The 23,963-nt window shown below is 44.1% G+C and overlaps 1 protein-coding gene and 1 pseudogene across 2 annotated transcripts; both read left to right on the forward strand.

The window, feature by feature from the left end:
• Positions 1-390: 390 nt before the first annotated feature.
• On the forward strand, positions 391-17,217 carry arhgap45b (Rho GTPase activating protein 45b). Of its 2 annotated transcripts, none has more exons than XM_068702394.1 (24): positions 391-544; positions 1,481-1,733; positions 2,659-2,841; positions 6,190-6,333; positions 6,964-7,048; positions 8,383-8,455; positions 9,195-9,270; positions 9,840-9,971; positions 10,378-10,439; positions 10,592-10,702; positions 10,887-10,967; positions 11,069-11,236; positions 11,481-11,618; positions 11,768-11,964; positions 12,637-12,737; positions 12,916-13,002; positions 13,107-13,208; positions 13,373-13,536; positions 13,627-13,815; positions 13,902-14,039; positions 14,271-14,542; positions 14,631-14,859; positions 15,500-15,605; positions 16,269-17,217. In XM_068702394.1, the coding sequence occupies exons 1-24, from the start codon at positions 425-427 to the stop codon at positions 16,733-16,735; spliced, it is 3,678 nt and encodes a 1,225-aa protein (XP_068558495.1). In that variant the 5' UTR covers positions 391-424; the 3' UTR covers positions 16,736-17,217. The 2 variants fall into 2 exon arrangements, with proteins under 2 accessions (XP_068558495.1, XP_068558496.1); XM_068702395.1 differs by lacking the exon at positions 391-544 and adding an exon at positions 884-1,041.
• Positions 17,218-17,418: 201 nt separating this feature from the next.
• Positions 17,419-23,489, forward strand: LOC137866496 (phospholipid hydroperoxide glutathione peroxidase-like; annotated as a pseudogene).
• The last annotated feature ends 474 nt before the right edge of the window (positions 23,490-23,963 follow it).

Consider the following 23,963-nt stretch of genomic DNA (forward strand, 5'->3'; position numbering starts at 1 on the left):
TTAATGAGATAGTTTAAAGTTCTGGAATACAGTTTATTGAGTGTAATTTAAACGCAATTAATCCTCCAGAAAACCCCCCACAGTTTTAAAAAGTCGTATCTAATCACCCGCGTGTCCCTCCGCCTCCTCCTCCGTTGAGGGAAACTGAACGCACGCGCGCAGAGCGGATGCCGGGAGCGCACGCGGCGAGCTGTCTGTCTCTCTGCCAGTGAGCCTGCGCGGCTCGATGTGCGACAGTAGCAGCAGCAGCAGCGACAGGAGGAAGACAGACGGACACTTAGCGTGGCTGCACGTCGGCGCGTATGGCACCGAGCAGGGTCCGCTGAGCGCGAGCAGCAGCAGCAGCGGCGGCAGCAGCAGAGCGCACAAGTGGCGAGTCGGGGGGTGGGTGGGGGGGCTGCGCGTCAAACTCAAAGAAGTCGGGATGGACGGCAAAGGTACGCTGAAGATGTTCGCCAGGAAGAAACGGGAATTGATCAAGACGCCCTCCATCTCGAAGAAGAGCCGAGCAGGAAGCCCCGGGCCGCCGAGCAGCGCCCCGTCTGTGAGTAGCGCATCACTTCTGGTTTCCTTGTGCGAGACGCGCGCGCTGCTGCTCACTCTGCTGGTGTGTGTGTGTGTGTGTGTGTGTGTGTGTCAGATGACCTTGAGCTGGAGGGGACAGGCTGCAGAGAGGGCTCCGGACACCAACTATAAGTTCTAGATTTCTAAGTTTTGGTTTAGGTTTTATGATAACTGTGCGGAACAAACTTTATGCATGAGTTCAGCTGTGACTGCAGGCTGACTCATCTGTTCCCAGACCTGCAGTGTGTCAGTTTCAAGAGGGGCCTTTTTTTTTTTTAGTGAGCTTTTAGTTAGAATGGGGACTGAGCTGTAAGAGGGTGAGGGGGTGAGGGGGGGGGGGGGGTTAGCATGCTGAAACGGGGGGGCAAGAGCAGCTACAACCCTTACGCCTCCAGTCAGAGAGTTAAGAAAGCTGAGGCGAAGGGCAAGGACAGGCTGGACATACTGCCCAAGAAGCACAACGTCTGGCTTAAGCAGGTATGTTGATGAGTGTGTATGCACGTTGTGTTTGTGCGTCGCCAGAGAATCACTTGTCAGGCCCTTAACTGTACCTGTAGTCTACTATAAGATGCAAAAAAAAAAGACAACTTTTCCTTTTTTTTTTTATCTCCTGTTTGAAGGTAATTTCTCTTATTCCAAACAGTAGAACATGTCCTTTCTATGCTCTGCTCTGGCAGCCACACCCGACTGCGCCTCGGAGTCAGGAAGTGTTGCACAACGTAACGCAGGATCTTGTGAAAGCCTCCACGTGTGTTTACCAACAACAAGCGCCGCTGTGTTTTATAGAGTCCACAGAAGGGAAGAAGACGGGTGAAACGCCGGGCGCCCTCACGCCGTCAGGGTTGAGCTGGAAAGCGTGAAGATCATGTGATCGTCTTGACCATGTTTTGTCTTCTCTTTCCTGTGCGTCTCCCAGCTGTCCATCCTGCAGGAGAAGCCTCGGAACGATGCGGGCGATGCGTCCCTCTCCTCTTCGCCCTGGTCCTCTTCCTCGTCCTCTTCGACTCTCACCCCGACGTCCGCCGGGCCGCAGGACCCCTCCGCGTCCTGCCCCGGCACCCCCAGCGTCCAGCACTGCAAGCTGGCGGCGATGCAAGGGGTGGGCTGCCCGTCGCCCGTGGCAACCCTGAAGAGGCCGACGGCGCTGAGCCGACACGCCAGCGCTGCAGGTCTGGTTCAAAGCATTCGTGAAATATGCAGAAATCCACACCTGAGATGAAAACAGAAAGACAAATCTGGACGAGTACAGTGCACAAAATAACGTCTACCTACAAGTGAATGAATCCAGAACAAATTCATTCAATTTATTCTAAATTCACTTCAGCATGATTGAAAAGTTTGAGTGGAAACATAGATTTTTGAAGCCTTGACCTTTTGGTAGTTTGCATTACCAATTTTGATTTGTTGATCATTTTATTTCGACACATTGTTTAGTCTCCAAAACGTAGAAACAAAAAAACGATCCGTGGAATCATTGTCTTGAGAATCATTGTCTCAAAGGAGACATTCTCAAGTTGTCTAAAATTCAAAGATATTAAAGTCACAATGATATCAAACAGAGAAGAGCAGCAAAGAATAGTTTTGACGCGTCGAGAAATATGCTTATTCCCGTTTTGGAGGAGTCGTATGAGATAATCGACGCCGCTCTCGCCCGTTCATTATTTTTTGGAAGCCTCGGCCAGCAGCCGGTTAGCTTAGCTTAGCATAAAGACTTGAAACGAAGGGAAACGGCTAGCCTGGCTCTGTCCAAAGGTAGCGAAATCTTCCACCGGGAACCTTTCTAAAGCTCGCTGTCTAACATGTCATATCTGCTTTCTTTAACTTGTACCAAATGTAACCAAATTTGCAGTTTTCCCATTCGGTTTTGTAAGTATTTCTTGTAATATTCGATATAAATGAATAAATAAATATGAAGCGTTAATTAGTGATATCTGGAGGTACACCTCTGTGTAACGTTAAACTTAAGTCTGTTTATCCCTGTACAGTATTAAACAGACACACGTGAGCGTGGTCGAAATATTCCTTTAAATATTTAGCGCGCTGTAAAATGTTTGTTGTTTGAAATGAAACGTGTTGTTCTGCGCGCCGCCTCAGGCTTCCCGCTCCAGTCGTGGGTGTTCACTAAAGGCCAGGGCAGAGGGGCCTTGACCCCGACGACGCCGTCGGACGGTCCAGAGAGCACCGCCATCGAGGTGGAGGACATCCCGGCCCTGCTGAGGGACGTGGCGCGCTTCGCCGAGGCCGTGGAGAAGCTGAAGGATGTCGTGATGGCTGAAGGTTAGTGGGACGGAAAAAAAAGACGAAAACTAGCTTTTTTTTTTAACGTTTTTTTACAGTGTTTTCTGATTTATGGAGCGATTAAAAACAAGAGATATTCAAAATTCGTTCTGTAAAAACATTTGACTCTTATGTCAACAAAATAAAAGAATTATTAGCTGTTATTTAATAAGATAATGCCTCATTTGCACATTGAAAACATACATTTGTTGAAATATTGTAATGAAAAAAGATATTTATCTTAATTTGGGAAGTTTCATGAGGCTATTTGTTCGTTTCTTCCCCTGTAGTGTCTCTGAAAAGCGTCCAGCGGTCACAAAAACGAAACAATGACCTCATGTTTTGATTCAGAAGGTCTCAAATATTTACCGTCAATACGAGTTGGGCTCCTGTCTGTCTCGTCAGCTGGTGCATTTTTGCCAAAAGACACAGAAACGGGTTCGATTGGTTGTTTTGGGTTTGAGCCAAATGCTCCGTGCTGCGATCGCAAAACTGAAGACGTGAAGAATTCTCGCTTTCACCACCGCGAGGACAAAAAAATAGACCCCCGTTGACCCGCTTGGTTTTTAAAAGCCAATCGGAGCAGAAGGGGACAGCGCTAAATAAAAGTGTAAACGACCACCAAGACGCGTTGCGATCCGATCGCTCACACCACTTCATGAGGTGTTCAGGGAGGCGCTCGACAACACGTCATGTGTCCCCGATGAATACAGAAAATCAGTAATCGTCTCCACTCGTCTCCACTCATCTCCACTTGTCTTCTCAAATCGGTTTTACTGGCTTTGTCCACGACATCTGGAAATCTCGAAAAGTCCACAGAGAATCATTACGAGTGCTTCGAACATCTTTTGCGATTTGGTTCTCTTGGCACACGCCATCGAATGGACCCGGTCTTCGTCGTTGTCATTTCTTCTTCTTTCAATTTCCGGCAGACTTGACACAGGAAGTGCATCGCTGCCTGCTAAAATAAAAACCCAAATGACACATTCTGCATATGGTTTTTGCCATCAGAGAATGATGGACGTGACTATTTGCATAAAGTGAGATTTAGTCACGAGTGGTGACTGGAGACTCATTCTGAAGCCAGGTGTGATCTGAATGTACTCTGATCCGTCCACTCCAGGTGTGAACAGGACGACTGTTTCTTGTGTTCATGTGTAGAAGGAACAATACAGTTTGGCCTCTTCCCCTTTTTTGCGTTTCAAGCTCCAGGCCCTTTTTGACACACAAAGAGGACATGAAGTGTCCACAAAACCGTTTTTTTGGCAATGTTGCGTCAGTCGTGTTCACCGACGTGTGTGTGTGTGTGTGTGTGTGTGTGTGTGTGTGTGTGTGTGTGTGTGTGTGTGTGTGTGTGTGTGTGTGTGTGTGTGTGTGTGTGTGTGTGTGTGTGTGTGTGTGTGTGTGTGTGTGTGTGTGGAGGGGGGTGGGAGGGAGGAGGAGGAGCTACCTTGCACAAGCGAGTGAACAAGTTTCTGTGAGCGTCCTCTCTCTCCAAGTGAAGGGCTGCGTTTCCGCTGCGCTCACAGAGTCGACCGCACTCTTGTCTCCAGCAGGAAGCCGGCTTCTTGTTTACTGCAGCCTCACACACACACACACACACACACACACACACACACACACACACACGCATAAAAATGGCGAAACATCTAAACCTTTCCTCCTTGGAGTTAAATGCAACCACCTCAGAGTCGACTCCACCTGCTGAAACAAATGAGCTTTCTCACGTCTGAGTTTGACGTCATTAAGGTTGGGAAGGGTTCTGTGGTTCAGATGAAACTGCCGTTATCTGGCTCCTGTTCCGTTTTGTTCTCCAACCAGAGAGCGCTTTCTAAACAGGAAGCCATGATGGATGGCCTCCGACAGAAGGGCCTCGTCCACACTTCCTCCTCCGATGGGCTGTCTGCAGCGACGTGACGCCTCCTCTTCGCCCTTTTTTTTTAATCAGCAGCACAATCAGAGTTTTGCCCTCGTGTCCTCCCCTCTGTGATCCAACGCTCCACTTCATCTGGAGCAGCCTCTAGCTCTCGCTCTTTTTTTTTTTTTTTTAATTTCTTTTAACATTAAACCAACCGAGTTGAGAGTAAAGTGATTTTTTTTTTTTTGTTGTTCGTGAGCTGCAGAAAGCAGATGTTGCGCACCATAATTAGTTTCTAATCTTGCACAACAATAGAGAAAACCACATCCCCCCCCCCCCCCCCCCCCCCCTCCGGCGTGACGTTCAGGTCACTGTGTTCTTATTGTCTCCGCTGCAGCTCAGACACGCTGACACACTTTTTGTGGGAGGACGGAGGATCGGCCGCCCTCTGGCCTCCTCCCTGAGCGAGCTGCCTTATGAGGTTGCAACATTAGACAGAAAACAAAGTTCACGAAGCTAGAGTGTGTGTGTGTGTGTGTGTGTGTGTGTGTGTGTGTGTGTGTGTGTGTGTGTGTGTGTGTGTGTGTGTGTGTGTGTGTGTGTGTGTGTGTGTGTGTGTGTGTGTGTGTGTGTGGGAGGAAATGAGGATACAGGCTGCAAATGTGTCACTAGTGACATCAAAGCAGAGGAGCTTTGACCCGTCTGTCACTCTGGACTTGTTCTCGCTGACCTTACCGTTTGCGCTCAGACTGTCCGTCTCCATCCGCTACGCAGAAACGGTTGAAACACTGACTTTTAAAGGAACACTCGTCGACGTTCATTTGCTGTCTTGCAGCGAGTTAAGACGATGAGATCGATGCCAGTCTCACATCTGTGTGGCGAATATGAAGCCGGTAGCCTCTTAGCTTAGCATAAAGACTGGGAACGAGGGGACACGGCTAGCCGGGCTCTGTCTAAAGGGAACAAAATCCCTTTTTAATCCACGCAAAAACTGAACACGGCTGTTTGTGTTATGGTTTCAGAATTGAGAACAATTAGATGTAAAATAGGATGAGGGTTCTACAGGATGAGTGTTTTTCCCAAATGACGTACAGATTTTTTTCGGCAGCCAACTATCAAATGGCTCAGAAAAATAGTGCATAGAGCTGCTGTAGGACCCCCCCCCCCCCCCCCCCCCCTTTTAGGTTTTGAGCTGAGTGGTGGACTCAGAGGATCTGGGTCTGATAGGTGTAGCATCAGCATGGATGTTTTCTCGCCTGTATTGCAGCTTTATATGGCACCACTGCATGTCACATTCTGTCCATTTTCACGTCTGGCTCCGCCCCGTTTCTGACATCTGAGGATCGCGACTTGACCCCCGTCTATAAAATGATGATTTAACGTTGCTGTGATTGGTTGCCCGTCTGAAAGGCGCCATCAGTCGCTGATGTTCCATTTTCAGACTGTGCTGAACTAAACAGTAGTTGTCCTCCTCCCTCCCTCTCGTCCAGGTAAGAGGGAGAGTCAGCGGCCCGTGGCTCACGAGTGCCTGGGGGAGGTCCTGCGGGTTCTGCGTCAGGTCATCAACACCTACCCGCTGCTCAACACCGTGGAGATCCTCACTGCTGCCGGCAAGCTCATATCCAAAGTCAAAGGTCAGTCGGGATTCGCTCTCCCAAAACTTTTTAAATCCTCACAACCATCGGCTTTATTTGGTGTGACGACACAAACTCCGACAAGGTTATGATGCGGCGACCGGGTTGATGCTTCAGGCTCTGATGACTTCACGGCTGAGTAAAGCCTTCGGTCTATTTTTAACTGATTTGTCTTTTGTGGTCACGTTTTACTGCTTTCCCTTCCTGTGCTTGTTTTTATGCATGCTAATGCCCTTATTAATTTTTTTTTTTACTGTAACTCTGATTATTTTGCATGCTTTATATTTGTGTTTATTTACTTTTTTCCCTGCATAGTTTAAGTTTTATACCGTCTGAATGTTATCAGGGGAAGGGAGGGAATCCATCAGTCCAAATGGGTTTATACAGCGGATCGTCAAAGTTGTATGAACAAAAATAAATAAATCTGCTTCAGCCATGAACTGGAATTTAGTGAAAAAGCTGCTCTTTTAAAGTACAACAATATTTACACATCTGGGGGGTTTTTCAACTTTTTTTTTGACTTTTTTGAGTTTGATGTGCAGGTGACCGAGTTCATTTGGTCCAAATTGTATTTCAAACCACAAGTGAAACCTGAGCTCATGCATGGTTGTGATTTTTTTTTTTTTTCAGGTTTCCACTATGAAGCTTGTAACGAGGCGGATAAGAAGGACTTTGAGAAGGCAATTGAAACCATTGCAGTTGCTTTTAGCAGCAAGTGAGTATCTGCTGCACCTTCACACAACATGGCTGGTGATCAAACTACAACCTTTTTAATCCTTAAGTAGTATGACATGGTTACTGTCCCTCCACCAAAGACCTTCAGTGTGTGTGTGTGTGTGTGTGTGTGCGCGTGTGCGTGTGCGCGTGTGCGCGTGTGTGTGTGTCTTTCATTGTGTACCAAGTCTGTTGTTGGGAATGTGGAGAGAAAAAGTGCAGCGATGGTGACACATTTGCATGAGGCTGAGCCGAAAACAGGAAGTGGTTCTTTTTTTTTTTTTTTTTTTTCTTCTACCATATGACACAAAACCAAAACCTGAAATTGCTGTTGACTACCTGGCAGATTGCTGCAGACGGAGGAGATAACGAGTCACTAGAATGTTCTTCTAGAGGAATCCAGACCAAACGCATATATTTAAACGTGGCAACTATAAAACCGGCAAATCAATTTTTTTTCCAAAATAAGAGTGTTTTCTGTTTTCAGTCTTTAAAAAAATAATACGATAAATAAAAGTAAAAGCAGAGTAGAGAAATGTCCGTTTTGTGTGTGTAATTGGAGCGCATTGCACCAGCAGTTATCACATGTCGGTCTGTGCCATTTCAGGGGTTAGACATCTGTCACAGAGCTTCAGGAGGAAGTGAGCTGGCAGAGACGGTTGAAATCTGCCTGATGTGTCTGTTTCCTCATTCTCTCCTCCTCTTCCTCTGCTCGACTCACTTTCATGTCATGAACAGAAAAACAGCGAGATGGAGACGCCGTTATTTAGCCTACATAACTGAATGAACATGAAAGATGTTAAAAAGGATTTCTTCTGGAGTGGATGAGGGATCTGTTAACCCTAACCCTACGTCTAAAAGTTCCCTATATATATATATATATATATATATATATATATATATATATATATATATATATATATATATATATATATTGTACAACATGTTTTTAATAGGTTTTTTTTCATATTTTTAGTGTAATTTTCTTCTGTATTTGTTACTTCTTACTTGGCAATAACCAGGATTCTGAAAGGTAGAGGAAAGTAACTCAACTTGAACGTATTTGATCTCATCCCTCCTCCGGTACATGTGTATCTGTGGAGACTTTCCACGAGGGTCCCTTCCTCTATTTTTAATAATCTGTCATCTTCAGTCATTTTTCACACACAAAGGGATGATGATGATGATGATTGCTGCCTCGTTGTTTTCCACCGTGACCTCTCCTCACATTCGTATCATATATATATATATATATATATATATATATATATATATATATATATACGTCTCTGATGTTGCCCAGTGTAAAGCTGCCTGTGTTGTGTTTCTCCTCAGTGTGTCTGAGCTGCTGATGGGAGAGGTGGACAGCAGCACGCTGCTCTCTCTGCTGCCCACTGAGAAGAGCAGGGTGAGTTCAATACAGAGCTACTACACACACACACACACACACACACACACACACACACACACACACACACACACACACACACACATCAGAAGTCCAATTTAGACATACAGATACACGTTTGTTTTTTAAATCTCCTAACATGTTTAGTCATGTCAGCAGTTTTTTCACTCCTGTCCAGTCCTGTCCCCCTGAAACCATAAAAAGTCTCAAATGTATTTCTAGTACTGCATACAGCAGTATGTACTTTGTCGGAGCAGCTTCAGTATGAATCGGTATAAAAAGTATTTCAAGGTTTTTTTCATTCTGTCATATTTACAATATGACAAAAATACGGAAAATGGTGTCAATCTCAACGTGCAGTCCTGTTACCTCAATGGTTTCTTATGATTTCTTATGTTTTATAGTTTTTGGTCGACCACTTAAAGGTGCTAGGTGTTCTCATGCTATTAGCATTGATGCCATGTGCTAAAAAGCTCAGTCCCGTTACTCTATTCATATGCAACCATTCAGAAACCTTGTGAAAGCAAACATTTTGAATAGTTAAACGTACGTTAGTAGATTCACAGCTGGAAAGAACATGCACCGAATCAGCAGAAAGAATGATCACTGACTGTAGGTGAGGTGATTTCCACTCCCAACTTTCCACTTGATGGTGTAAAAATAACAAAAAACATCCCTCAGCGGATGACGAGCTCTGACGTCGTGTCTGTCCGTAATGACTCCTCTCTGTGCCGTGCAGTCGATGGAGAACCTGTACGCTGCAGCGGGACAGGGAGCAGACGGGGGACAGTTCAGGAGCGACCTGCAGGACATGGGTAGGCCGATCAGCTGCTCCTCCACTCACACGTCTCTCTGTCCCTCATGGCTGATATCTGTGATACCTCTGTCCCTCCATTCACTTCCCCTTTTTGTAAAAGGAAAAAAATGCTGTTTTTAGAGGTTTGTTGTGTACCCTGTTATCTGTTTACAGTAGGAAGTGGCGATCCAACCTTTATTCAGTTCATGAAAACGTTCCCATGTTGTTCCACACACACACAGTGTGTGTCTGGTAGGTCTCCCCCTGCTGACGTAAAGACTGCGGTACACCGATGTGTTTCACAGCAGAAACTCACTTTTTATGACAGAAAATCTAAAGAAAAAACAGTATTTGAATTTTGCAGTTTTGATCACCGTGAGTTAAACACAGCGGCGACTAACAAATAGTCCTCGTCAAAATAAAACACAGGATGTCTGAGATCATAGCTCTGAATCTTCGCACCTCGGCTGCAAACTTTTTTTTTTCTGCCTCCCACAAATCCTAATCACCAGAAAACGGTTGAATGTCGTGGCAGCAGAGGACCGCTTGTTCCTGTGCGGTGACCTGTGTTTGTGTGTCGGTGTGTAGGCAGAGCCGAGGAAGTGGACGTGATCCTGCAGAACAGCGAGGGAGGGGTGGACTCCGCTCTGCTCTACGCCAAAACCATTTCCAAGTACATGAAGGACCTGATGAGCTACGTGGAGAAGAGGACCTCGCTGGGTGAGTGGGCGTGTCGGAGGCTCAGTTCATTATTGGACGTTATATCCTTTGATGCAGTTTGATGGTTTTTGTCTCTTTTTAAGTGATTTCTTTTATGTTTTTATGGAGCTTTTTACTTGATATCTGTGTTTTTATGTGGTGAAACCTATTTTATGTTATTTTATGAGCGAAGGTTATGTAACAGAAGATGAGAATAACATCATTTAAAAAAAAAAAAAAAGATAAATGATGAATTATAATGATTATGATTAAACAGTGATTTAAGACAATATCTGCTTTTTTATATAAATATAAATGTTCTGATTTTGGGACTCATCCCTGCAGCACTCTACTGTTGCAGCAGTAGTATATGAACCGCTGTAGAAAAGCTCTGCTAACAGTGTCCTCCTTTCTTCTATTTGACCAGAAACTGAGTTTTCCAAAGGCCTCCAGAGACTCTACCAGTCCTGCAAACACAGCATAACACACGTAAACCCTCCATTTATTTCACCTCTGAATATCTTTCACTAGTTATCGAATGTTAACGACTTGGATAAACTTAAAGCAATGCGGCATTCCGTCCCTCTGTTTGCGTTGGATGTCAAACCTTCTCTTTCCGTGTCTGTGTTCTCTCCCTCCAGCCCCACATGCCCCTCTTCTCCATCTACTCTGTGGCTCTGGATCAGGACCAGGAGCAGAGTGTGGGGCTGCAGCAGGCCAACACCACCCTGCACACCCAGACCTTCATCCAGGTAAAACTGAACCAAAGTTTGTTGCAACGTGAACGACTCGTGTGTGTGTGTGTGTGTGTGTGTGTGTGTGTGTGTGTGTGTGTGTGTGTGTGTGTGTGTGTGTGTGTGTGTGTGTGTGTGTGTGTGTGTGACGGTCACTCATGCATGCTCATGCTCTCCATCCTCACGGTGTTCGTCTGTGCAGCCGCTGATGCAGCGTAAGCAGGAGCATGAAAAGAGACGGAAGGAGATCAAGGAGCACTGGATTCGAGCCAAGAGAAAACTGGTACGACCTCCCACTCTTGTGCACGCGGGCAAGCGTTTGTTTTTATTCATCTCAAAGTAGCGCTGAGAAATTCTAAGGGCCAGCGATGACTTGCCTTTCAGATGGAGTGTGAGGTGAACCTGCGGAAAGCCAAGCAAGTCTACATGGTCCGCTGCGAGGAGTACGAGAAGGCCAAAACGGCAGCCTGCCGAGCTGAGGAGGAGGGAGGAGGATCTACAGCCAAGTCTGTGGAGAAGAAGAAAAGAGTGGAGGAAGAGGCTCGCAACAAGGTGCTCATTAATAACTTTATTGTATCGCTGTGTCTGTTGTTTCAGAGCTTTATCACTGTGAAGTAAAAAAAAAAAAAGATTTTCATATCCAGAGCTAGACGTTGTTTTTCAATGTGGTTATGTTTAATCTGGCTGCCACAGAAAAACAAACACTGGAAGTAAGTTTCAAATAAAAAAAATGTTATGTGTGTGTTATGTTTGTTTGTGTGTGTGTGTGTGTGTGTGCGTGTGTGCGTGCGCGCAGTCAGACGAGGCGGAGGCCACCTACCGGACATGTATAGCAGATGCCACCACTCAGCAGCTGGAGCTGGAGCACACAAAGGTCACAGTGCTGAGACAACTGCAGGACGTCGTCAAACAGAGCGACCAGACCCTCCGCTCGGTCAGAACACACACACACACACACACACACACACACACACACACACACACACACACACACACTCTCTCCTGGTGTCAACTTCTTACCTTTTTCTAAAGCCTAGAAACTCTGTCCTGATCCTTTTCGGTTGTAACTCCTTCCTCCACCAGGCGACCATCTCGTACTACCAGCTGATGCACATGCAGACGGTAGCCTTGCCGGTCCACTACCAGACTCTGTGTGAGAACAGTAAGCTGTACGACCCGGGCCAGCAGTACGCGGCCCACGTGCGAGACCTGCAGCTGCCAGAGCAGCCGACTGTCCACTACGCGTTCGAGAACTACTGTCCCTCCAGCTCATCGTCACAGTAAGAGCTTCAGTCCGAGCCGCAACGATCCAGCTTTTCAATTGAAACCTTTTTTTTAAAGGGGTAGTTTGGATTTGATTGATGGGGGGTTGTATGAGGTCTCCAGTCGGTTTATTACCTACAAAAGGTGGTGTTCTGCACGCCCACAGTTTGGAGAAATGGACAAGAGTGAAGCAATGTACTGCTGAGGACGGAGGCAGCAGAAAAACTTCTTAAAAAAAAATATCAGAATCAGAATATTTTCATCGCTTTACCTTGGACAGTTTGAAGCGGTTCTATCCAGCTGTCTTCAAAGCTACCAGACTCCATTGACAAAAACAGTAATTTTAACTTGCAGAACACCATGTTGCTTGATATTATGTAACTTTGTTGAATCTACACAAACCCTTTAAAACACCAAAGACACACAATAACACAAACTTAATGATCGAGGCAGCGGCAGACAGTTGGATGAGAAGACATGAACATGAAGCTGTAGCCAGTTAGCTTAGCACAACGACTGGAAACCTCTGTAGCTTCCCCTTTTTTAGCGTACAGACAGGAGAGTTGTATCAATCTTCTCGTCTAACGCTCGGCAAGAGAATGCTAACGTGTATTTGCTAAAAAAAAATTAAAAAAAAGATTTAAAAAATAATAATCAAAGCACATTGCCCTCTTAATTCCACATCTCAGCCACGGCCACAGACTGAGGAACGACAGTTTCAACACGGAGCAGACGAGCCAGACCGAAGCGGCGTCTGGAGACAACAGAGACGCCGAGACTAACCGCAAGAGTAAGTGATGCCTGCTGCTGCTGCTGCTGCTGCTGTAGATGCTACAGCTGTTGTTTGTCAAAGAGAAACTCCAGCCTGTTAAGTTCTTGGTTCATTGCCTTCCGTATTTCATGAGTGAACATTTAAAACAAAACAGCGTTAAAGTGATTTTTATGTCTTTGCCTTTCGTCGTCCCCAGGGCAGGGCCACAAGTCGTGGGGTTCGACAGTGAGCGATGACAGCGTGGGAGGAGAGGGAGGCCTAGAGTCTCCTACCGCCAGCACAAGTGAGTTATAATTCAGCATCACGGAGATTTTAGTCGTTTTTGTTTTCCCACTTAAAGGCACACGGTATGTGCGATCGAGTATTTAAACTGTATTTTGTATCTAGGTGACGTCAGTAAAATCGCTCGCACGTCATCCACCGGGACAATGTCGTCCAACGAGGACGCAGATGAGAAAGACGGGAATGTGACCTCATTCGAAGCTCCAAGTGAGATTTACGGATCGTAATCACCTGTTTGATGTGACATTTAAATAACATGACTAGACTGAGAAGGGGGGGGGGGGAAGACCCCACTTGAGACGCATCGTCTTCATTACTCTTCTAATTGCTGGCTGTGAGCTTCCTGTATGACGTGGGTCTTTTGTCTTCAGACATGAACGGCATGGATCCCGACGTGGTGGTGTCCACCAGGCCTTTCCGCAACATGGGCCTGTCCAAAGCGGCGCAGACCCACCGACTGAGGAAGCTACGGACTCCTTCGAAGTGCCGCGAATGCGACAGCTACGTTTACTTCCAGGGGGCCGAGTGCGAGGAGGTGAGCGCGTTGCCTGCATCCGACTCTCAAAGCAAACCTCGCTGATGTTTTCCCCGGCGAGGTCAAACTTGTTCTTCTCCGTCCTCGCAGTGTTTCCTGGCGTGTCACAAGCGCTGCCTGGAGACTCTGGCCATCCAGTGCGGCCACAAGAAGCTGCAGGGCCGTCTGCAGCTGTTCGGCAGGGACTTCCCCCAGGTGGCCGGCTGCGCCAGCGACGGCATCCCCTTCATCATCACCAAGTGCATCTCCGAGATCGAGAGACGGGCGCTCAAGATGAAGGTGAGAAAAGAAAGCGAGCGCCGTTGGACGTCTCTTCGAATATTTTCCACCGGGTCCGTTTCAAAGCGTCCGCTTCCTCCTCGCAGGGCATCTACCGGGTGAACGGGGTGAAGACGCGCGTGGAGAAGCTGTGTCAGGCCTTTGAGAACGGCAAGGAGCTGGTGGAGCTGTCCCAGTGTTCACCACATGACATCAGCAACGTCCTCAAGCTTTACCTCAGACAGGTGCGCTCGCGAGAGTAAAACGCAGGATGCTTAGAAGGTCCAGTGTGTAGGATTTAGCAACATTTTATTGTACCTGAACAAAGCGCCCTCACTGGACCTCTTTACTTATCTGCTTCTATAGAACGTCTGTAGTCATTTGCACGCCTCTCTTGCTCCTCCATACTTTAAAGATGGTGTGTTCATTCATAATGCAGCCCCTCTAACACTCCTCCTTGTATCCTTTAATCCCAGCTGCCAGAGCCCATCATGCTGTTCCGCCTGTACAACAGTCTGATGGGTTTGGCGAAGGAGAGTCTGCAGGGTGAAGCAGAGACTCCGGAGGGAGAGGAGGCCGAGTCGAACAGCATCAACCCAGCGGGGGGAAAGGGGCCGGAGCTGGTGGATCTGGGCCCCGACACCGACCCGGAGGTCCTGGTCCTGGTGGACAAGCTGAAGGAGCTTCTGAAGGAGTTGCCAAAGGCTAACATCGCTACGCTGCGCTACATAATCCGCCACCTCCGGAGGTCAGTAATTATACAAATAATTAGGAAGATAAAACTCCAGGCTCTTTTTTATTTATTCTCGATCCTTGCACTCTCTCCGTCTCTCCAGGATTGCAGAGCTAGAGGAAGACAACAAGATGAGTCCCAGTAACTTGGGGATTGTGTTTGGTCCGTCCCTGATGCGCCCCCGTCCAACCGGGGCCACGATATCCCTGTCCTCTCTGGTTGATTACCCCCACCAGGCCCGCATCGTGGAGTCCCTCATTGTCTTCTACTCGTCCATCTTCCAGTCCAAAACCTCTCAGACCCACAAAACCTCTCGCACTGCTTCCCAGCAGGTATGGATGGCAACGGCCGTAAAAACATCATGTATTAAATGTTATTTTCTACTTTCACTGAATTGAAGTTTTTCAAACGACTTCAGTCCTGAAGTTTAATTTTAAATCTTTGTTGACATACTGCCACTGTTGAAAACATAAACAAAGAATTATTTTCTGTATCTGATTCATGGTCCTGTGGATTTATGACGCCACAACCAAATATTGGGTCATTTCTCATTTGTATTGTGTCTTTTGGGTCACTGTGTGACAGCACCCACCAGACAAGATACTACTACACCACTGTGTCTAACAGCAGCTATTACTAATACAATATATTAATCATTAAATCAAATTTAGTGTATTTTTGTTAGGGTGTGAGTTTGCCGGTAAAAAGATCTTTTTAATATTTTTTTGGAATAAGATATTTACAGAAGAGAACTTGAACCCTTGTTGACCTGTTCTGCTCTAACCAATGAAGGATGGTCTTACTGAGAAGCTGCTAATAATTTATAAGCATGAATAAAACCTGGTGTTCCTCTTCCTGTTAACAACATCTGCACATCCAGAGTTATGACCTACAGCTTTTCCCTCCTGATTTGCATGTTTCGCACATTGTTTTTCTTGATAACGATCTCTTCATTTCCCCCTCCTGGTCCAGGGCAGTATTGCAGATGACAAGATCGGGAGCTCCGCTGATGCAGAAGAGGATGGAGTCAGCGAGGAGCCAAATAAACCCGAATCTGACAAGACGGAGGAGGGATGTGGTACGTTTTTGTATTTTTAAATTTTAATAAAGCCTAGGTTTTATACTACTGTTGAAAATGATCTAACTGGGAATCAAAAGAAGTTCACTCATCTTCTTCTCGCTCTCATTGACTTCATGGTATTGAAAGGTGTACTATGAAGGATTTCACTAAAATAATGTAGAGACTCATGCAAAAAAAAAATAGTCCCTCAATCACCACTCATGACCCACTAGAAGCGTGCGACGGTGTTTCTATCTGCACAGACGGGGAACCAGACTGCGCCCAAATTCTGTTGCGTGTGTTAAGTTAAAATGTCTCGTGGATAGCTGTCCAGCTGTTAACGTGTTCCAACAATGAAGCTCTGTAGCGGATTATTTTTAAAAAGTAAAATGAGGAGAGAGAGAGGAGGAGGCTGATGGAGAGAGGCGAGAGGTTCCAACTCAGACGCACTGATGACGACCGTGCAAGCAGAGGTATGCAAAAACATGCAACCAAATCATGTTCTGATGCAACCAGCCAAGAAGGTTTGTAGCTATATAGCGAATATAGCGAGGCAAACACCAAGCGGAAGCTCTTAAACTTCTAAAAATGTAATTATCTGTAAGATTTGGCCTTAAAGTTAAACTGCAATGAAACCATCTGACCCCTGTGCATCCATTGGACTCTTTTATCTCCATTTAGGAAGTTCTCTGGGTTCTCTGGGGTCTAGTGATCAGCTCCCCGACTCCGACTCGGAGCCGGACGATAGCGGCCAGCGGACAGCGCTCCCCTCCAGCCTGGTGAAGCAGGAGAGCGAGGTGAGCGTGGACGACGACGACGACGGCGACGACCAGCTGAGCTACAGGGACAGCCTGGACCTGTCCAGCCAGCCTGCGACCCAAACCGACCCGGAACAGGATGCGGATCAGGGCCACGCTGCAGCGGAGCCGCCCGCGCTGCCGGACAGCGGGCCACCGGATGAAGACACGGCGGCAGAGCGGGACCTGAGCGCCTCTCTGGCCGAGCTCAACGTGAACCAGAACAACAACAACAGCAGCAACTTCCCATTCTCCCCCATGTTGAGCTTGTCGGGGTTTCCACTGACCCGTCTGTGTCAAAAGAAACTACCCCTGACCAGAAACCGGGACAGTGAGCCCGAGTTTGTCTGATTTCATGATCAAAATCATTGTGTGTGTGTGTGTGTGTGTGTGTGTGTGTGTGTGTGTGTGTGAAGTCTGTCAGTTTGAGTTGAATGATGGGATTATTGATCTGGTTTTTATTAATTAAAATACAGCAAAACCTGCACCTGATGGCTATCCTGTTGTGTACGTCAAGATTTAATATTTTAATACATTTTTCAGCTGTACTGTGAAAGTGAAACCTCCGCACGCTTACTGCCGTTTGATACGATTTTACTTCTGAGGTTTTGACTGAAATTATTAAATGCATTCTGCTGCAAAAATACGTTTTTAAATGTTTTACTCGTTGCTCTTGCAAGCTTGAGGAAAGGTGGGCAGTGAGTTGATGCAAATTAAAGTGCTGTTGGTTTTATTCCAGCACTATAAAGTTTAGCAGTCTCTTTATACATGTTGCCTGTATTGCCTTGTTATGGATGTTTGGTCTATTACAATAAATCTTTTCTTTTAAAGCGGTTAAAGTTTTGTTTTTCCATCGACAATCTTGTTTTGATTGTCTTTGTGTATTTTACAGGTCAAATGGGGACACAGAGAACTAAAGGTGAGCAGAAACAGAAATATCCAAATGAGTGTAGTTACTGCCGCTGAACAGTGATGTGTTCACTTCCCTGGTACTGGGGAGGGATCTAGAGGTCGGACACTGCAGTGGGTGGAGGTTTTTAATCTGTGACAAGTGAGGCACAACAACCAGCTCTCAAAGCTTCCATCTCCAGCAGCTACAACATGGCCTTCAAAAGGAAGAGGAAGGTAGGCTTCTAAAACCATTAAAACATGAAGTAGATAGAGTTCTGTCCTGCTTCACAGGTCTAGTGTTTAGTATTTATGGGATCTATTGGCAGAAATAGAATATGAGTGTTTTCTTTAGTTCATATTCACCTAAACCTTTGTTTTCATTACCGTAGAATGAGCCGTTTAGACCTTCATGGATTTTGCCGCCATGTTTCTTCAGTAGCTCAGAACTGACGAAGCGAACGCTGCTCAAGACGGTTCATTCGCAATTTGGTGTCTGCCGCCATAGTTGAGAAAACAATATTTGATGACATTTTGAATAGTTGTATTTTACAAAATCAGTTCTTACAAATAGAAACTACACTCAAAAGCAGGAGGATGATCCATGGATGAATGAGTCGGTTTCACTGATGCTCCAAAATGTTGATCAATGAGGAAAAAAATCTGGAAAAATAAAACATACAAAATATGTTGTATGAAAAGCAGCTGCACACTCATGGTCCACACACACACACACACATGGCTGATATGTGCATGTGTGTCTGTTTGACATCTCTGTGAAAAGGCACCTGTGGTCCTGGCCTCGCTCCTTTTCGGCCCCTTGGGACTCTCTGGTGGCTCGTGGTGGTTTTCAGACATTTTCTCCTCTTGTTGCCGTCTGACTACTTGCCCCATATGTGAGGTGGTTCGTTGTCACAACCTTAACTTGTATTATTTTTGCGGCATGGTGTGCCCTTTTAATCTCTGTTTATCATTTCTAGGTTCACCTGCTGCTGTTTTGCTGCCTCCATTTTGACTGTTTGGTCTGCTTGGGTTGCCTCCATTTTGCTTTCTGTTTTGGCTGTTTTTCCTTTGTTCTACATGTTTTGGCTGTTATTTGTTTTGCTGATTTTCCTTGATTCATTTAATACAGTTTCAGTTAATTTTACGAAACACGTCTCTGTCCAAATATCGGTAACAAATCTGCTGTGTGCCTTTAACAATTCTACACCATACATTAGGGTCGTTAGGCTTCTACTTCCTGGGGTGTAATTCCCCAGGTGGCGTTGTTGGTTCCCTTTCATTTCCCCCCCTAAGGCCCCGCTACACATGCAATGCATCCTGGTACGTGTAGGCACTGCCCACACAGCTCCATTAGGAGAACTCAGCTTTTTCAGTCAATGTAGCAGAGATGGCGAATTATCCCTTTCAATGCTATACGAGAGCTAGTTACAAAAAGGAGTGTCAATGCTCTTAATATCGCAGGCTGAATTTGATCAGTGTGACTGTTTCAACCTTTTCATGACAAACTGCTCATTTGTGCGTAACACACTTGCCTGTCTGTCACTGCACCAGTCTGTATGTGATGTACCTCCCAGCTGTTTCACTGGGTCTGATGATCTTTACCACCTGCACAAGTTTAAAAATAGCAGAATTTTAGACTGGGCTGGAATTACTGGGAACACAAGTTCCATGTTTCTTGTATTTGCATTTGGGTAGAGGCTCATTTGAATTCCAGCTGCTATCACATGTTACATGCAAATAACTTCCATGTGTGTTAAAACAATAATTCCAGTTTATTAAAAACACGTCTTATTTCTTAGTTTTGGACACTATCATTTCAAATCCAGGATCGGAAAATCAAGATAATAGCTAAGATTTGTAAACTCAACATTGTTACAGCAAAGTCCTAAATAAGACCCACATGGTAATGAACTGGAATTATCCTTCATGTGTCTTTAAAACATTTTATACGATGCAGGTGTTTACCTGTTTGCCGACTGTGTCATTCCCATCTGAACAACAATGATGGCTTGTGTTTGGACAAAGTCAGATTTTGTTGAACTGAATTGATCATTAAATGTGTTCTTTATTTTTTTGATGTATTATGTATCATATTTGTATGCATTATGAAATGCACACAGAACTCTTTTTACTCTTCTTAAAGATGCATTCTCAGGGGAAATGTGTACATCTGTTGGAACATAAATGTCTTGTTATCTATTCCTAAAATTGCGTATTGTTAAATTGCGTATTATTAAATATTAAATATTAAAGTGCATTTTGAAATTAGGCTCCCATCACTGGAGTTTCCTTTCTCCTTACAGTCTGCTCTGGCAGAGGACTGGCAGACGGCCAAGTCTATCTACGACTTCTCAGCAATAGATATTGACGGCAACTTGGTCTCCCTTGAAAAATACAGGTAAATCTATCTTTGATGTATATTTTTTTTCAAATTAATTTTTAAATGTGGCTTTATTGGCATGAAAGTTTAAGAAAAAAACAATGTTGCCAAAGCATCAAAATAGAGAAGTACTCAACAATATAAAAATGAATATTAAAACAACATCAACACAACTCTGTTGTATAAGAGATAGTGATATGGTAGTATCACAATTACATATTGTCTCCATAAATTTGCTGCAGCATGCCAAGCTCACCATCACTAAAACATGATGTATGTGTGTCTTTGTATTTTTAGGGGGGACGTTGTCATCATCACCAACGTTGCCTCTAAATGAGGTAAAACCCCAGTGAACTACTCTCAGTTTGCGGCGATGCACGTCACGTACGCTGAGAGAGGTTTACGCATCCTCGGCTTCCCTTCTAACCAGCTTGGGAACCAGGTAAACAACACATTTTATTAAGGCTCTATGGTACAACAGGCATTATATTATTATATATTATATGTCACTCAGGTATAATCAGGACATTCTGATGTAGGATTTCAAAATTAAAGTCTGTCAAAATGTCATTCATGAGATAACTTCCTTTGAATTTCAGATTAGATTTTAGAGGAAATGGTGCATAGTTACAAAATCATTTCACCTCAGGGTAATAGCAGACCATCTCAAGGTGTCACTCAGACAGAACCAGGACATTCTGATGTAGTGTTTCAAAATTAAAGCTCTTCAAATTCGCATGCATAAGCCAACTTCCTTCTAATTTCAGATTTGATTTAAAAGGAAATGGTGTATAGTTACATAATAGTTTCACTTCAGACTAATAGTAGACCACGTCAGACTGTCACTCAGGTATAATCAGGACATTCTGATGTAGGATTTCAAAATTAAAGTCTGTCAAAATGTCATTCATGAGCTAACTTCCTTTGAAATTCAGATTAGATTTGAAAAGAAATGGTGCATAGTTACAAAATCATTTCACCTCAGGTTAATAGCAGACCATCTCAAGGTGTCACTCAGACAGAACCAGGACATTCTGATGTAGCATTTCAAAATAAAAGCCCTTCAAAATCTCATGCATGAGCTAACTTCAAATCACATTCATGAGACAATTTGCCTAATTTCAGATTAGAGTGACACCTTGAGGTGAAATGATTTCGTAACTATGCACCATTTCCTTTTAATAATCGTCACGGTCTCTGAACATATGACATATCAAGACTTTTTTCAGTTTTTTGATTCGTCGTTCATCGTGGAGACATGAGAGAATTCAAAGTAACACTCTGTGAGTAATTGATATACAAATGGTCCTTTTTGGGGGAAAGTATTCCTTTTAGACAACCTTTGTTTCATCAGCATTGTTTTAATAGGAGACATTTTAATCAGCACAGGGCTTAAATGGTGCTGATCAGTTCTATTATATCTCTCAACTTGTTTTACTTTGAAGGAGCCCAGCAATGAAACTCAGATCAAGCAGTTTGCGCAGTCCTACAACGCCCAGTTTGACATGTTCAGTAAGATCGATGTGAACGGGGCCACCGCTCATCCTCTGTGGAAGTGGCTGAAGGAGCAGCCCAACGGGAAAGGCTTCATGGGAAAGTACGTGGTGATATTAGAACAGGTTTATTCATACGATGACATGATGCTTAGAGCCACATCCTCTAAATCAATTGTTACTATTTTCTAACATGTGATTTGTTTTCATCCCTGCAGTAGCATCAAGTGGAATTTCACCAAGGTAAATACTTTTTATCTGTTATTATAAATTTAGACATTGCCGTTGATAGCGCTGAAAATGGGTCATATTCCTGTATTCTTTCCATATCTCTAAAGTGTGTTTACTATCATGAGGGTACAGAATACTTATTATAAGAAACCTGTTTATGCTTCTTTAAAACGTGTTTCATTCTAAAAGTAAAACAGAAATGAATTCTTGGTTCATAAATGTCATGTTCACTGTGTTTGAGTTTTCTCTTTTTCCTCTTTCTCTTTAGTTTTTGATCAACAGAGAGGGTCAGGTGATGAAGAGATATGGACCCCTGACTAATCCAAGTGTATGTACTTTTCCACAGATACTATAGTGTATTTATCATGGCTGTAGTATTCTTTGTGTACCTTTTTATTTATGTACTTGTTTTAGATATTTGCTATGTGGCTGTGTTCGCCTTCAGAGACCTGGTGACACTGGACAGATCTTTTTTTGTTTTTGTACAAATCTTTCCATGTAAAACTGTCCAAATATAACATTGTGGACAAATAAGTTGAATGAATGAACAAAAGGTCAAGAATGAGAGAGGATTTTGGATTTAACATTATTCAACCGTTCATATACACTGACTCTAATTATCTCTAGTCCATAATTCATAAAAAAAAAACGATCAAGATTTGTGTGACTGTAACTGCACATATTTATGTACTGTTATGTCTCTCCAGGTGTTAAAACCTCTTGAACCCTAACCCTATTTTTAGGCCTCTGCTCGAAAATTGTATACCCATACTAAAAATTGTTTATTTCTGCAACCACAAGGTCTATTTGAATAATATTGGTGTTATAATAAAGGGAACACTTATGAGATTTGTTCAGATGTGTAAATAACAGTATTTATGTTACTGGTTAAGAGTAAATGAAGATGGCACACAGCACAAATTGAAAATGTTCAGATTCGCCTAAAAGAAAAGCATTTTCAGGATGATTATTTCTATGGAATGATGTAGCTTGAAGATTTAAACCTGTCCAAAATCATAGCACAATATGTGAACAGTCTCTGTGCAAAGTTTGACTTTGATAAAGTGAAGCAGAACAAAATTAGAGAGGTTTTAGTACAGAGAGTTCAGACGAGGTTTCCAAATTGCTCCTTTTGGCATAAATCCGATTCGCTGAAAATGAAATCCCACGTCCCGGAAAGTCATGGAGATAGCCAAGATTTAGGATACCCAGTGAACACATAGAACGGCGAATATGAGCAGAATTATTGCCCTTTCCTCTGCAAAACGACAAAAGTAAGGTGCATTTTATGATCATAATCGATATTGCGGTTTGTTTTGCTGGCATTTGTTTGCTCATAGCTCGGTGATGGTTTGTAGCGGAATATGACTCATACCTGCGAAATACTCAGGCTCTGAGGCATCTTTAGAGCTATCGTGTGTTAGCACTGTATGAATTAGCACAGCGGTAGAGCCAGAAATGTGACGAGTGGGTTGCCTGGGTGGCGCTATATGGATTTTGTTATTTGGTAATAACTTTAGTTAGTTATTGAGTTGTGCTTGGAGTGTGTACAAACGGCGTACATGACCTTGTAGCCCAGGCTCTGCAGTTTAACCAGGTAGACGACATCATTATATTCGTTACTGATGAGTGCATTTGTTTGGCATTTTGCAGGAGTGCATTTTTGCATTCAACTTGTGCTCTTGCTTTTCTTCCAGGTGGTGGAGAAGGATCTTCCCCAATACCTGTAAACGTCTCATGGATGACTGATGCCTCACTCGCTGATCTTCTGTCCTTTTCGCTCCTTTTCTCTTCCTCTCCGAGAACCAGTGGACACATAGTTTGGTTCCAGCCCAGAACCAGTGACGGTCTGTTCGTAAACCCGCATGGCGGACAGAGCAGACCTGATGAAAATGGCGTGCAAACCTCCTGGGAGGATTACCGAGCTTGCATTCATTTGGTTCTCTGGAGGGAAAGAGGAAGGATCCCGAAATGAAAGAAACCGGGACAGTGAGCCTGATTTGTCTGATTTCATGATCAAAATCATTTTGTGTGTGAAGTCTGTCAGTTTGAGTTGAATGATGGGATTATTGATCTGGTTTTTATTCATTAAAATACAGCTAAACCTGCACCTGATGGCTATCGTGTTGTGTACGTCAAGATTTAATATTTTAATGCATTTTTCAGCTGTACTGATCTGTCTTGGCAGTGAAACCTCCGCACGCTTACTGCTGTTTGATGCGATTACTTCTGTCATTTCAAGAGGTTTTGCAAAAATACGTTTTTAAATGTTTTACTCGTCACATTTTAAATGTGCAGAATTTTGATGCAAATTAAAGTGCTGTTGGTTTTATTCCAGTACTAAAAAGTTTTAAAATAAATGTAGCAGTCTCTTATAAATGTTGCCTGTATTGCCTTGTTATGGATGTTTGGTCTATTATAATGAAAAATATATATTTTAAAGTTTTGTTTTTCCATCGACAATCTTGTTTTGATTGTCTTTGTGTATTTTACAGGTCAAATGGGGAAACAGGGAACTAAAGGTGAGCAGAAACAGAAATATCCAAATGAGTGTAGTTACTGCCGCTGAACAGTGATGTGTTCA

The sequence above is a fragment of the Cebidichthys violaceus genome, unplaced genomic scaffold (genome assembly GCF_023349555.1).
Source record: "Cebidichthys violaceus isolate CVI_PGR_0920_01 unplaced genomic scaffold, fCebVio1.0.p SCAF_84, whole genome shotgun sequence".
In the NCBI taxonomy this organism is placed as follows: Eukaryota; Metazoa; Chordata; class Actinopteri; order Perciformes; family Stichaeidae; genus Cebidichthys; species Cebidichthys violaceus.